The sequence below is a fragment of the Camellia sinensis genome, chromosome 7 (genome assembly GCF_055761805.1).
Source record: "Camellia sinensis isolate YWXY chromosome 7, ASM5576180v1, whole genome shotgun sequence".
In the NCBI taxonomy this organism is placed as follows: Eukaryota; Viridiplantae; Streptophyta; class Magnoliopsida; order Ericales; family Theaceae; genus Camellia; species Camellia sinensis.
In genome coordinates this window covers 154,651,170-154,666,070 of record NC_138967.1, presented here as the reverse complement: position 1 = coordinate 154,666,070, position 14,901 = coordinate 154,651,170, and the positions used below count along the sequence as shown (strand labels likewise).

At 36.5% G+C, this 14,901-nt stretch overlaps 4 protein-coding genes across 7 annotated transcripts in view; 2 read left to right on the top strand and 2 right to left on the bottom strand.

The window, feature by feature from the left end:
- The window catches only part of LOC114322939 (pfkB-like carbohydrate kinase family protein), a 29,602-nt gene that overhangs the window by 10,914 nt on the left and 3,787 nt on the right, over positions 1-14,901 (top strand). Inside the window, exon 5 of one of the 4 annotated variants that reach the window (XR_014336254.1) lies at positions 7,971-8,365. The exons of the other annotated variants lie outside the window; for them this stretch is intronic. The gene's annotated coding sequence lies outside the window, so the exon portion shown is untranslated. The remainder of the gene's footprint in view (positions 1-7,970; positions 8,366-14,901) is intronic. 4 annotated transcript variants of the gene reach the window in all.
- Positions 300-4,039, bottom strand: LOC145796226 (uncharacterized). The gene is made up of 6 exons (XM_082881274.1): positions 3,725-4,039; positions 2,514-2,565; positions 1,386-2,051; positions 1,055-1,294; positions 762-979; positions 300-665 (listed from the first exon to the last, which is right to left on the bottom strand). The coding sequence occupies exons 1-6, from the start codon at positions 4,037-4,039 to the stop codon at positions 300-302; spliced, it is 1,857 nt and encodes a 618-aa protein (XP_082737400.1).
- LOC145796225 (uncharacterized) lies at positions 5,830-7,791 on the top strand. Its single transcript, XM_082881273.1, has 5 exons — positions 5,830-6,138; positions 6,241-6,405; positions 6,450-6,638; positions 6,726-6,851; positions 7,138-7,791. Exons 1-5 carry the CDS (start codon positions 5,830-5,832, stop codon positions 7,789-7,791), a joined length of 1,443 nt encoding a protein of 480 aa, XP_082737399.1.
- LOC145796224 (uncharacterized) lies at positions 10,604-11,914 on the bottom strand. Its single transcript, XM_082881272.1, has one exon. The coding sequence runs from the start codon at positions 11,912-11,914 to the stop codon at positions 10,604-10,606; it is 1,311 nt and encodes a 436-aa protein (XP_082737398.1).

The window sequence follows — 14,901 nt, the reverse complement described above, 5'->3', positions numbered from 1 at the left end:
GTAAACAAGAGAAAGCGAGCAACCTCAAGGAGATGGCCATTCTTACGTTCAGCAACTCCATTCTGTTCAGGAGTGCCAACACAACTAGTCTGATAAAGACCGTCATGGTCGTCGAGGTATGCCCGGAAAGCGCCATCAACATACTCAGTCCTATTATCACTCCTAAGAATTTTGATAGTAGCAGTGAAGAGATTGGATACCATTTTATGAAAACTTTTGAAGCATGAGAAAACCTCATTTTTTGTATGAAGTAAATAAAGCCAAGTCGCACAGGAATAACAATCAATGAATGCGACAAACTATCGATAACCAGAGGTAGAAACAACAGGGGAAGGACCCCACACATCGGTATGAATAAGCATAAAAGGAAAAGTACTTCTTTTATTAATTGAAGGATAACAAGTACGTTTATGCTTAGCAAGCTCACAAGCATCACAAACAAAGTTATTCCTAGGACAATCACGAACTAATAAAGGAAAAAGTTTCTCTAAAATGCTAAAGGAAGGATTCCCCAAACGGCAATGCCACTGATGAAGGAGACGAAGGGAGGAGCCAGAAGTGCATTGAAGAGCCTGAGAGGACAAAGGTGAGGCAGGAATGGCATCCAGAAAGTACAGACCACTTTGTGCTCTACCATTGCCAATCATTTTCCCCGTAGCCAGTTCCTGAAAGACACAATGAGTCGGAAAAAAGGTTACAGAGCAATTGAGAGCAGTAGTAAGGCTACTAACAGAAAGTAAGTTAGTTGAAAAATTAAGAACATGAAGAACAGATGAAAGCGAAAGTAAAGAGGTGCAATGAACAGAACCCTTGCCGAAGATAAAAGATAAAGTGCCATCAGCCACTCTAACGTTATCTCGCCCAGAACTAGGTGAATAAGAATGGAAAAAACTAGAAGTACCCGTCATGTGGTCGGTAGCACCGGAATCAATGATCCAAGGAGACGACGAAGGGGCATTGAGGGCACTAGCAGAAATACCTGTGTGAGCAAAGTTGGAAGAGGCAGAAGGGGAAGGAGCTAAAGCAGATGAAGAATCAAGTCAAGCCATCAAACGTCTGAGAGTGTGAAGCTCATCCGGGGAAATAGAACCAGCATCATTCGAGGCACTAGCAGTAATCTCAGAAACATGTGCTTGAGGACGAACACCACGACCACGACCACGACCACGACCACGACCACGGCCTCGAGTAGGGCGGCCATGCAACTTCCAACAGTGTTCTTTATCATGTCTATCTTTCCCACAATACTCACACTTCAACCGGTCCCGATCAACCAATGGACCCTTACCACCACCTGGAGGCGGAAAAAGGCGGAGTATCATGTGACTTGGGGCCGACAACCATTGCTGACCAATCCGGAACAGGAGCATGCACCATAGCACTACGACGACTCTCCTCCTCCTGCTGAACCAGGGCATAAGCCTCACGCAATGTAGGAAACGGAGAGCGACCCAACACCTGAACCCGTATCTGATCATACTCCAAATTCAGACTAGCATGAAAGTCATACACCCGCTCCTTCGCCACAGCCTGCTGAAACATAGTGGCATCCTTGGAGCAAACTGGCTGGAAACTCTGGTAGAAATCTAGCTCTTGCCACAAACCACTCAACTCAGCATAGTAGACTGCCAGAGAGCGATCCTTCTGATCCAAACCCCTAATCTTCTTACGCAATTCATAGGCCTGTGCATCATTCCCTTGTTGAGAATACATCTGAGAGGCAGCTATCCAAATCCTGTGAGCAGTATCCATCAAGAGAAAAGTCCGACTAATGGTAGGCTCCATAGAATTGATGAGCCAGGTCATAACTAAAGCATTCTTAGAAATCCATTGAGCAGATAAAGTACTATCCTCAGTAGGTGGCTGGGTACTACCAGTAATATAGCCAGTCAAACGCCGGGCGGCAATGGCAAGACTATAGGAGCGGGACCAAATCAAGTAATTAAGACCATTAAGTTTGATCGGACTAATCTGGAGAGAAGGACTATCACCAAGAGTCAGACCACGACTCAGTCCACTCTCCTCCTTGCCCTTAAGAGTCCTGACCCAAGCTGTCAGCCATGAGATGAGAAAAGAGGGTGCAAAAAACACAAGCCAAATATCAAACAAGTCCAGAAATCACCCAATCAGCACACTAAAACACCTTCTAAGGCTAAAACAGTCCAAAAGAAGCCCAGAACAGAGCAACCAGATCAACTACAAGTCAGAAAACCGAAGCAGAGCAACTGAACAGCGATAAAAAACCAAGATAGGGCCAAAATACATTGAACCGGGGACAACAAACCCCTCTAGGGTTCCAGTCGGCTCCCAAGGATAGGAGAAGAAAGGACAGAACCAGAAAAAAGAGGGTCAAACAGTGATTTTCAAAAAATCACCCAATTTTGACGAAAAATAAAAAAAATTAGAAAACTCAATCAATAATGACCAAACAATCAAAATGAGATTATAGGGTGATTACCCATTAAATTTTGAGCATATTGTAATTTTTTTTTTATTTTTTATAACAGACGTACCAGGAACAGTATGGGGCTCTAAGGAACAATCTTCAAGAAGGAAGATAGTGCCCTGATACCATGTTGAATGTATAGATAAGAAGAAGAATAAGAAGAAGGAATAGAACGAAAGAAAACTGTTGTAGATTATTGATTCAAAAAACTTAGGGTTTCCCCCTTACACACAACTACTTATACTAATAAGAATAATACATAAAGACCAAACTATCCCTAACACTTAACAGTATTAACGAATATAAAAAATAAAATAAAAAATACCACAAGGGGTGTCTAGGTATACGAAAGGAGTTATATAAGATCTCACTAGAAAAATTGAGCTCTGTCAAAACATCTACAAGACGAAGAAGAGGATTCACAAAAAGATCCTTCACACAAAAAATGAGAAGCATGTAAAAAGACCCATCGTCATAGCTTATTATGGATTCCTAACTTTGATTCACAAAGATACATCTACGTCTCTCCATCCATAAGCTCCACATAAGACATGAACATGGTTTTGTAAGTTTTGTGAATAATTTTTGTATATTCAATTGTGTATATAATACAAGAGTACCTCAGTTTATATAACAATCTAACCTAGGATTGAAAAAGGAAAGAAGAATCCCTAATATATACAAAATATATATACTACAATATATCCATAAAGCTGAATATTCTCACACCCCCGCTCAAAAACACCGAGAGTATGCCAAGAAGAAATTGAAACCGAGTAGTGGTGTGAGTCTTAATAAAAAAGTCAGCAAGTTGTGGAGCCGAAGAGAGAAAAGGAAGCGAGATAGAGTCAGACTGTAGATGCTGACAGACAAAATGACAATTAATCTCAATGTGCTTCATCCACTCATGGAAGACAGTGTTGTAGACAATCTGAATAGCACTGTGGTTGTCATAGTAAAGAAAGGTTGAAGAAGACTGCGGGACACCCAAATCAAACAAGAAACAATGAAGCCAAACATTTTCAGTAGTAGCATGAGCCATGCATGATACTTAACTTCGACAGTAGAGCGAGCAACAACAAATTGTTTCTTGCTTTTTCAAGAAATCAAGGAATCGCTAAGAAACATACAAAAACTAAACGTCGACTTGCGATCAGTCACATCACCAGCCTAATCAGAATCAGCATAGGCTACCAAGTCCAAAGAGGAAATGGAGGACAATAGTAAATCCTAAAATATAGTACTTCGGAAATAACGAAGAATTTGAACCAAAGCTACCCAATGTGTAGAACGAGGAGCAGAAACGAATTGATCAACCGTATGAACAACATAGGCAAGATCAGGGCGAGTAACTGTCAGATAGACTAAGTAACCCACGACCTCTCGATATAAAGTAGGATCTGGCATAGGAACACCATCAGTAGTGTTAAGTTTTACATTAAGGTCAATGGGGGTATCAGCAATCTTAGTGGCAATAAGACTAGCACGGTGAATAACTTCATTAGCATACTTGGCTTGAGATAGAAAGTAGCCTTTGGAAGAAGAAGCCACCTCAATACCAGGAAAGTACCATAATGGACCCAAATCCTTCATTTCGAAGTTGCGAAAGAGATACTACTTGACCTCAGAGATAGCAGAAGAATCAAAGCCAATAATAATTCTATCATCCACATACAGTAATAAGGCAACAAAACCAGCAGAGGTGTGGAGGAGAAACAAAGCAGAGTCTTAGGCAAAGGAGAAACCCAAGCTCAGTGACAGTAGTCTGAAAGCAATCATATTAAGCATGAGGAGATTGCTTCAGACCATACAGAGCACGCCGAAGACAACAAACCTGTCCAAAGGAATGGTGAAGGGCAGAGGGAAGGACCAAAGTTACCAAAAATCACTAATGAGGTGCGATTTGCGATTTGGATCGTACGATCCCAATCGCGGGTTGTTTGCGAACTGGATCACAGATTTGGGCATTCCAATGAAAAATCAACATAGAGCATAAAAAAGTAGAAACTTATAGTGCTTTCCCTATGCATCGCAGTCGTCATTTGTCTCGTTCGCATCATCGTCAACCATCAAATCGAAACAGGTTGGTGCTTCTTTGTCTCCAATGGAAACCCTAGAGTTCGCAATTGTCAAAGATGAAGGGTTCAGCATTTTTGAACCAGAACAGACCTATAGCAGAGATGATTTGAACGATTGAAAAAAAAAAATAGAAAAGATAAAGAAGCAGATTTGGGAACAGATTTATTTTGGAAAGGATTTTTGGTCTCCTCTCTTCCACGTCTATAGTCAAATAATTGGAAACAGATTTGGGAAGATGTAGAGTTCAACTAAAGGAGTGATTGTATACATAGGCACAGATTTATTTTGTAAAAGATTTTGGGTCTCCCCTCTTCCACGTCTATAGTCAAATAATTGGAAACAGATTTGGAAAGTTGTAGAGTCCAACTAAAGGAGTGATTGTGTACATAGGCACAGATTTGGGAAGTTATAATTTATAACTAGCGTGGTCTGTCACACACGTCTCTTTTAAAAATGAGAAGTCTTAATTCAAAAGGTCTCTCTGTCTTCTTTACAATTACCTTAAATATTTTATATAAAATTATATTTTAGGATTCCTAACCAATGGGTAAAATGTTTTATTATTCCAAAACATTTATAGTATATAGTTGATATAAAATTATATTATACGGTTTCCTAAACAATTATATATTCTATTATACATAATAATAGGAAAGATAAATAAAATAGTCAAAAAAAAAAAAAAAGGGGAAGAAAGATAAATATGAATAACAATTTTTTGGAAATACACAATTTTGAAATTATATTATACGGTTTCCTAAACAATTATATATTCTATTATACATAATAATAGAAAAGATAAATACAATGGCCAAAAAAAATAGGAAAGATAAATATGAATATAACAATTTTTTGAAAATACACAATTTTAAAATTATATTATACGGTTTCCTAAACAATTATATATTCTATTATATATAATAATAGAAAAGATAAATACAATGGCCAAAAAAAATAGGAAAGATAAATATGAATATAACAATTTTTTGAAAATACACAATTTTGAAATTATATTATACGGTTTCCTAAACAATTATATATTCTATTATACATAATAATAGAAAAAGATAAATACAATGGCCAAAAAAAATTAGGAAAGAAAAATATGAATAACAATATTTTGAAAATACACAATTTTAAATGTTAGTTTTTACTCAAAATAGAAATGAAATAACACAAAAATAGAAAATAAATATTTTCACACAACAAAATTGTCTTTAAATTAGATTTGGTTCTGTAGCTATTCCCATCAGAAGAAAAATAATAATAATAATAATAATAATAATAATAATAATTTGTGAGCCATGGTTTTTGGAAAAAGAAAGCATGTAGATGATGCTCCTAAAAATTTTGAAGACGAGGAGGACATAATGATGTGTGAAGATATTATTACCAGTGATGATGAGAATGTTGAAGAAATTGATGCAATTCAGAATGACAAAGATGGTTGTAATATTGGTGCTCAAGCAAGAAATTTCACACTGTCGAGAGAAAAACAAGTTGATATGAAGTCTAAGCCTTTGTTGGATGAAGTTATTATGAAAGGTGTTGCAAGCAGAAAAAATCTCAGGGGTGCCAAACGCTGGGAGTGTAAGAATTGTAATGCTAGTTTTGTGAGTACGCATACTCGTATTCATGCACACTTTCTTGGTGCTTCTGCTGAAAAAAAAAAGCTAAAGTTAAAAGGTGCCCTACTTTGTTGAAAAATCACACAGAATTGGAAAGGATACCATAAAAAAGTAGAAAACATCGAGAAAGAAGGTGGTGTTTCTTCTTCACTTAAAAATTCAATACCCACTCATCGCCACGTGCCAACAAGCAAAGGTCCACTAGAAGATTCATTCACCTTGATGGATAGACATGCAGTGGATGCCATTATTGTGAGAGCATAATGTACGAATGAAATTCCTTTTAATGTTCTTAGGATCCTCACTTTTGTCGAATGGTGATAGCTATCAATAACGCACCAAAGGGCTACAAAGCTCCATACTTTGAAAAGGCAAGAACTACTTTGCTAGAAGAAGTGAAAACAAGTGTTGAGAAAGAATTGATTTCTGTAAAAAACACGTGGTACACTGATGGAGTGTCAATTGTTTCGAATAGGTGGTCGAATGTGAGGAAGAATCCACTGATAAATATTTTAGCAGTAAATAGTCATAGTGCCATGTTCTTATATGCTAAAGACTATTCTGGAGTTTAGAAATCAGTAATCAATATTGCTGAATTGCTACTGGAAACAATTGACGAGGTGGGTCCTTCTAACGTCATCCAAGTTGTGACTGACAATGCCACAAATTGTAAGTTAGCTGGAAAAGAAGTGGAAAAGGTACATCCTTATATTTTTTGGTCTCCTTGTGTAGTTGACACATTGAATTTGATTTTCAAAGATTTGGCCCAAACTTTTGATTGGTTCACAGATACATATCATAAGGGGGGAAAAAATTGTCAAGTATTTCATAAATCATTCACATGCATTGACAATTTTTAGATCGCACTCAAAGCTAGAACTTTTGAAAGTAGCTAAAACAAGATTTGCTTCACATTTTATAATGTTGAAAATACTTTTTGATGTAAGAGAGGCCTTGGCAACAATAGTTGTTTTAAATTCTCAGAAGAAATTGATGAAAAGTGGTGATGAAAATACAAGAGATGTGGGTGCTCTTATTACTGGATATATTGGGAGTGATTATTTTTGGGATGAGGTATGCAACATAGTGGCAATCACAAAACCAATTTATAAATTAATAAGGTTTTGTGATAAAGATGGTCCACTTATGGGTGAAATATATGTGGGGGTGGATAATATGCTTGGGGAGATCAAAGATGTTTTCAAAAACAACAAATACAGTGATGCATATACACAAATTGAAGCTAAAGTGCTTGGTAGATGGGAAAAAATGAATGTCCCTATGCATTACCTTGGATTTGCTTTGTCACCTCGATTTTATGATTCTACCTATGTAAGTACTCTTGCCCCTGGTGGAACCATTAGAATGAGACCTAATGAAGATAAAGAAGTGGTTGCTGGTGTCTTAAAAGCATTTGAAAAGATTGCATCACACCCTGAGGAAGCAAGAATGTTACGCAAACAATTTGTGGATTTTCATATGCAAAAATGCCTTTTTTCTACGGTTGCTTCCTTTGTTGATGCTTCTACTATGGGTGCAATAGAATGGTGGGCAACATATGGATCAAAAACACCAAAGCTAGCAGAAGTTGCACGAAAGGTCTTGTCCCAATCAATCACTACATCATCTGCAAAATGAAATTGGAGCACATATTCGTATATTCACAATGTTAAACAGAATAGGTTTTTTGTTTTTGTTTTTATTTTTATTTTTATTTTTATTTTATAGTTTGGATCTTATTTTATTTATTGTTTTGCATATTATTTTTATTATTTTTTTTAATTTAATTAATTTATTTATTTTTGGCAATGAAATAGGCCAAATGCATCACGAGCAGACAAGCTAGTATTTATTCATTCCAACATTCGGCTATTATCACGATTTCAAGAAAACTACAAAGGAGCCATTCAAAAAATGGGACGTCAATTTAGAAGATACAATGATTGATGATTCCCAAGTGTGATTAGAAGAGATACGGTGGTAGTCTTTAGAGGATGATAAAGATGATACTCAACAAAAGCACTCACATTTAGATGAATGGACCCAAGAGCAACATCCTGTGTTTGGTTCGAGATTTCCTAGACAAAGTTTAGCACCATTAGCTAAAACTTCTAATCTTGCACCTTGAATGAGATCTCAACAGTCTCAAATTTCTAGTTTTATTAGACAAGATGGAGCATTATCATCCACAAAGGATAAAGGGAAAAAGATGGTATAACTTTTCCTTTTTTTTTGTTTTTGTTCTTTTTCAATTTAAGAGTCAGGAATAATTACCTTTTATGATGAACTTTTTATTATTGTGTTAGTTATTTTTTATTGCAATACTTATAAACTTTGGATCATTTTGTTATTAATATTTTTGGAATAGACTTTTTGCAAGTATAGAAATTAGTTCAAGTAATTTAATTTTTATAATTCCATTGTGATGAAAAAAAATCTCATTTGATTAAAATATATATATATATATATATAAAGTCTTACATGTATACAATCATACATTTCTATAAATATTACTAAACGATCCAAAAAAACGTTCCACGTTCCGAACAAACATATTTCGTTCCGACTAATCGATCTTAAGAAGCCTACCCCCACCATACCACGTTCCGCACGACATAGTGTACTACGTTCCCGTTCTCATTCCGCGTGCCACAACGATTCGCAATCTAGGTAACTTAGGGGAGGATGCATGTACACTGCCTTAGTGAGATAACCATTAAAAAAAGCATTGTTAACATCCATCTGATAAAGAGGCCAATGGCGAACAATAGCGGCAGATATCAAAGTACGGATAGTAGTCATCTTGGCAACAGAGGTAAAGGTCTCCTCAAAATCAATACCATACTCTTGGGAAAAACTCTTGGCAACTAAGCGAGCCTTGTAGTCAGTGTTTTTAAAGGCGAAAGCGCAAGGCGAGGTGTTTTACCCTTATTAAGGCGAGGCGTTGAGGCGTAAGCCTTTAAAATTTTGATTTTTTAAATTTTTATAAAATACAAAATTAATTAAATATAGCATAAAAAGAGTACAAAAAATAAGAATTACCAAATAAAATTCTTAAAGGCCATTCTAAGCATATAACCAAAATTAATTAATAATTTCAAGTATTATAAGTGCTTTCTAAGTCATTCTCATTAATACTATAATAAAAAAATAACTTAAGTGATAGTCAAAATAACTTAAATTTCAATTGTTCAATAAACAAAATTACTTAAAACTCTAATACTCTATAAACAAAGCAATAAATAAATAATAGGTCACTCTAAGTCATCCTCATTAATATTGTCATCATCTTCGTCTGCTATATCTATAATGGGATAGGTTCCATCATCTATTCCACCAACTTCTTCAAACTCCATATCTTCATCCACAAGGGTGCATCTTGCTGCCTTGCCTTTGCCTCTATCATTTCCTATACAAGAAATATGATTTCAAATTAATTAAATAGGCACATACAATATGTATGCAACTAGTCCATAATTGTTTAACAACTTACTTGAACCTTCACCAACTTTTCTTTTCTTTGCATTCGAAGATGAGTCAACATTAATTGTAGTCGTAGTTGATCGATTCTCCACACTTCTATCATATGTAGTGATAGGCACAGTCCTAATTGCTTCAGCATCGAACAATTCTTCTTCATCAAGCCAAGAAGCATCAAGGGAGAGGACAGGATCTTCTTTTTCAGCAATCCATTCATCATCCGAATCAATTTCATCAATTAGTATTGGATCGATGTTGTCTTTTTCTGATACTCCTCTCTCTTAGTTTAGTGTTGTACTTCACATAGACCAAAGCATTCAAACGTTTGTGCTCAAGCCTATTTCTCTTTTTTGTATGAATCTAATATAATAATATAAGAAACGAAATAAGAAACATGAATATTTTATTTTATGCATAAGAAAGTTTAGGAAAGAACGATATATTACCGACTCAAAGGTGCTCCAATTCCTCTCACGTCCCGAAGCACTACAAGTTAGACTAAGGCCAAGTTTGGCATCTTCCAAAAAATTCAAAAAGTCAAAAAATTACTATCCTATTTAAGTCACATCATCTTATTTAAGTCACATCACCTCTCTAACACATCACTTCAAACCCAACCCAAATCCAACCCATATTTCATAAAAAGTCAAAAAGTGCACTTATTTAGTCTTCCCAAACTTGGCCTAAGTATTCGAATAGCAAATTTTGTGAACTCTGGTGTTTTGCTCCCAAAACAAATCCACCAATCAGCTACATAATTTGAAAAATGCACAAATAATTTCAATCTCGTATTCTAATTTTATAGAATGTAATTGGATAATTATTTTCATATTAGTTTCTTACCGGGAGAGCGTATCGCTCTGGAATCAATTGCAACACGACTTCCGAATTCCCCTTTTGCTTGATCATAATAGTCCAATTGGATATCAGCCTTGAGACGATCATCATAACTCAACATTCTATCCATGCACTAATACAATCCTAGCCTCACCTTCTCAACATTGGAGAAGGAATCTCGATAGTGCAACTGAGGGTTTAGATAATAACCAGCAGCATGTAAAGGTCTATGAAGTTGTGGTGTCCACCTTACATCTATCTTATTCCAAATTGGTCCGTACTTCCTAACATTTCCTCCACAATTGAAAGCAATCTTTTCTTTAGCCACATCCATCAACTCATAAATGTAACCCATAGCAGCCCTCTCCTCTGAATCAACTTCTCGCAAAACACTAACCAAAGGTATTGTGCTTTTGATACAAAAAGCAACATTAGGCCAAAATTTTGGATCAAACAACACAGTTGCACGAGCCTTTACCCCTTCAACCTTTCTTGCCCAACTACTAGAAGCCCACTTTTCTGAAGAAAACATAGCTTGGAGTGGTTGCTTTTGTTTGTAAAGACTTTGGAGAGTAAGATAAGCAGTGGCAAACCGTGTTACTGCTGGACGGAGTAGTTCACTGTTCTTTGTAAATGATCTCATCATTGAAAAAACCCAACAATGTCCATATATAAACTTGACCACTTGCCTAGCTAACGAGGGAGTTTGGTCACAAATTTTCAATTTTCCAATGTCCTCCAACATTAAATCAATACAATGTGCAACACATGGAGTCCAATACAACTTCTTCTTCTTCTCCATAAGTCTTGACCCGGCATTGACATAGTTTGAAGCATTATCAGTAATAACTTGAACAACATTATCTTCCCCAATTTCATTTACGACACTATCAAGATAGTTAAACATCAACTCCCCATTTTTTATAGTATCAGATGCATCAATTGATTTTAAAAACCAAGTTCCAGCAGGGCTATTCACAAGAAAATTAATAAGAACTCTACTTTTCCCATCTGTCCAGCCATCAGACATAATTGAGCATCCATATTGTTTCCATACTTTCTTATGTTCCTCCATCATGACATTTATATCCTCTACTTCTGCTTTAAGAATCCAAGTCCTCAATTCATGCATAGAAGGGGGTTTGAAACCAGGTCCATAATTTGCAATTCCATCAACTGCAGCTACCCAATACGGATCATTCACTAAATTAAATGGAAGAGCTTTACAATATATAAAACGCCCAATCTTTCGACATACATCTTTTCTTTCTTCTTGTTTCCATTTGGAGTTCAGTGTAAATTGTCGTGCTTGAGAACTAGCAAATTTATCCATTGGACCCCTCGGTTTTGGTGGTTGTGTCATACTACCAGTATCGCCTTCAATAGATTGAGAAGCACCACTCTCGCCCTTTGCTCCAGCACCCATCCCAATTTCATATAGCATCTCATTACGGGCACTTTTTTGCTCAAAGAAATTTTTTAATGCTTGTTGGCATTCCAACTTTACATCTTCAGGAACTTTTGAACACGGTTTAATGCCTTTATGCGTACCGGCTAGATGATTTTTAAATCGACTTACAGTACCACTACAAGTTTGATCACAAAATTTGCATCTAAAATATTTTTCCCCATCAACTTCTTTTACATACTTCTAGACAAAATCTTTTCTTTGGCCTTTGGGTTCAGTCATCCTTTTTTTTTTGTTATCCCCACCAACTTATCAACTACAAAAATAAACAAATAAAAAAATTAAAAACAAAAAATATGAGAAGAGAAGCTCAATTAAAAAAATAAAAAATAAAATAATAATAATAAATTAAAATTTATAAAATAATAATAATAATAATAATAATAATAATAATAATAATAAATTAAACGAGAAGAAACTTAATAATAATATTAAATAATAATATATTAGAATTACATTGATAATAAATTAATGAGGGAGGACTCAGTTATATAATAATAATAATAATATATTAATAAATTAATGATGGAGGACTCAGTTATATAAATTAAATGAGAAGAAGCTTAATAATAATATTAAATAATAATATATTAGAATTACACTGATAATAAATTAATGAGGGAAGACTCAGTTATATAATAATAATAATATATTAATAAATTAATAAGGAAGGACTCAGTTATATAATAATAATATATTAGATAAGTGGAGATATTTGTGTGCACAAATACAGAGAAGAGAAGCATCGGCCATTGATAAAAAAGACGCAAAGCAGAGAGATAGAGACGATGCAGACAAAAAAGAGAGAGTGACGATGCAGACAGAAGAACGAGAGAAAGACGATGCACAGAGAGACGATGTAGACAGAGCTGAACGAGAGAGAGAGAGACTCAACTTAACTCGAGAGAAAGAGAGAGACAGACTTCGTACCTGGAAAACCCTAATTTGTTGGAGAAGACTGATTCGAACTTGTTGGACTCTGATTTGAAGAATATGGACTTACAAGGTATTTATATTTTCTTCTTAAGCAATTTCTGTTTGAATCGAAGTCTTTTTCGAATTTTGATTTTTGAAATCGAAATCCTCAAAAGGCTTGCGCCTTACTGTCCAAAGCGTGAAAATCGTATAAAGCGTTTCAGATGCTTACGCCTCTGTCTTTGATACGTACGCATAGCTGGTGTGTCGCCCAAAAGATAACGCATCTGTGCGTTTTCCGTACACCTCGCCTCAAGTCGCGCATCATATACGCCTTTGAAAACATTGCTTGTAGTGCTCAAAAGAAACATCAGAATGAGTCTTGACTTTGTACACTCATTTGCAACCAATCAGATTCTTACCAGCAAGCAAAGGAACTAACTCCCAAGTACTAGTTTTCTACAAAGCAAACAACTCATCCTCTATAGCTTAGGGATGGCAATTTGAACCTAACCCCCCGACCCCGATTAGAACGGGTTTTCCTCGAAAATTATCCCCCATAGGGCCGAGGATAGTATTGAAAATTGAATCCCCGGTAATTTTCGGGCTGGGGACGGGGATAGGTTCCCCCCGCCTCGAATAGTCCCCTCATATTCCCCATATATATATATGTTTAGGGTTATTCTGTGTCTCATTTTCAGCCTCTCCCACTCACACTCACTTCTCTTCTCTCAGTCTCTCTCCATCTCTCTCTGTGCTGCAGGTGCTTACGGCATTGGCGGCAGCTCCTCATCCTCTCTCCTCTCTCCTCTTTCGTTCTCTTCATCTCACGGTCTCCTCTGTTGCCACAGTTGCGCTTCATCGACAACGAATTTGCCGCCATCATCACCAAATCTAGAGTCCCTCCTCCTTCGCCTTGAGAGCTCTTTCCCCAATATAGCGCCGTCAACGCTCCAAATGAACGGCAATAAGGTTATCTAAACCGAAAACACCAGTACCACCACTAACTCTCGCTGTTGAACTCTCTCTTTGTTTTTCTTCCATCGTCAACGCTAACGAAGCTCCAACGGTGTTAAGTCGCACCACCACTACTGTCTCTCTCTTTCTCTCTCTCTCTCTCACACACACACACACAGAGATTTGGTCACGGAGGTCGACGGTGCAGATCTGTTGTTGATGAATATGAAGATGAGCTCAGATCTGTTGTTGATGAAGATGAAGAAAATGATGATTTGTTGAATGTGTTAGATTTTTTATTTTTTACATTTGAGCTCAGATCTGTTAGATCTATTGAATATATATGTTAAATCTGGTGTATAGGTGTGTGTTGTTGTTGATGATGATGATGATGATGATGAACAGATATGATTTGGTGATGATGCTGTTGTTGTTGATGAATTCTTGTATTCTTGTAAAACTTTGTGGTTGTGCTGTTAGATTTGCAACTACAAATCAAGAAACCGTCTGCTTGGATCTAATTAGATCTGGAGTTGATTTTTTTTTTGGTAGGGGAATTTTCGAGGTCGGGAAAACGATCGGTGATAGGTTCCTTGTCGGGAATCGGGGACGGGGAGTGTGATCCCCAGCCCTATCCCGGCCTTTGCCATCCCTACTATAGTTTGAATCCAATGAGGATCCTGACAGGCCTCCTTGTAAGACTGAGGTTCTGAAAAAGATTAAATAGCAGACAAAAATGTACAGTATGAATGAGAAAAATATGTTTTAGCAAAACCAAGTTTGACTACCTGTTTACGGATGCGAAGGGGATATTTACGGTTAGCAAGATCAAAGTTGTCAGAAGTAAAAGCATGAGGGAAAGAGGGAACAGACTCATGGGGGTCAGTGGAGAGGGACTCAGTAGGAGGGGCAGAGACAATTAGTGAAAAGAGAGCCTTGCGACGAGAATATACTGACACTGGAGAAGGAGAAGGAGAAGGAGAAGAGAAAATGGATCAATATAGACCAAATCTTCTTTGGAAACTAAGGTTGTGAAAGATGAAAGCTAAAAGCAAGGTAGATGTTCGAGAAAGGCAACATGGTGGGAGACA

Coding starts and splice junctions, on each gene's coding strand:
- LOC145796225 (XM_082881273.1), top strand. CDS start 5,830: ATGGTTTTTGGAAAAAGAAAGCATGTAGATGATGCTCCTAAAAATTTT. Junction 6,139..6,240: donor AGAATTGTAATGCTAGTTTT/GTGAGTACGCAT, acceptor AAAATCACACAG/AATTGGAAAGGATACCATAA. Junction 6,639..6,725: donor TTTCGAATAGGTGGTCGAAT/GTGAGGAAGAAT, acceptor TCTGGAGTTTAG/AAATCAGTAATCAATATTGC.
- LOC145796226 (XM_082881274.1), bottom strand. CDS start 4,039: ATGAAGGATTTGGGTCCATTATGGTACTTTCCTGGTATTGAGGTGGCT. Junction 2,566..3,724: donor CTCCTCGTTCTACACATTGG/GTAGCTTTGGTT, acceptor ACATGGTATCAG/GGCACTATCTTCCTTCTTGA. Junction 666..761: donor CGCTTTCATCTGTTCTTCAT/GTTCTTAATTTT, acceptor TGTGTCTTTCAG/GAACTGGCTACGGGGAAAAT.
- LOC145796224 (XM_082881272.1), bottom strand. CDS start 11,914: ATGCTATATGAAATTGGGATGGGTGCTGGAGCAAAGGGCGAGAGTGGT.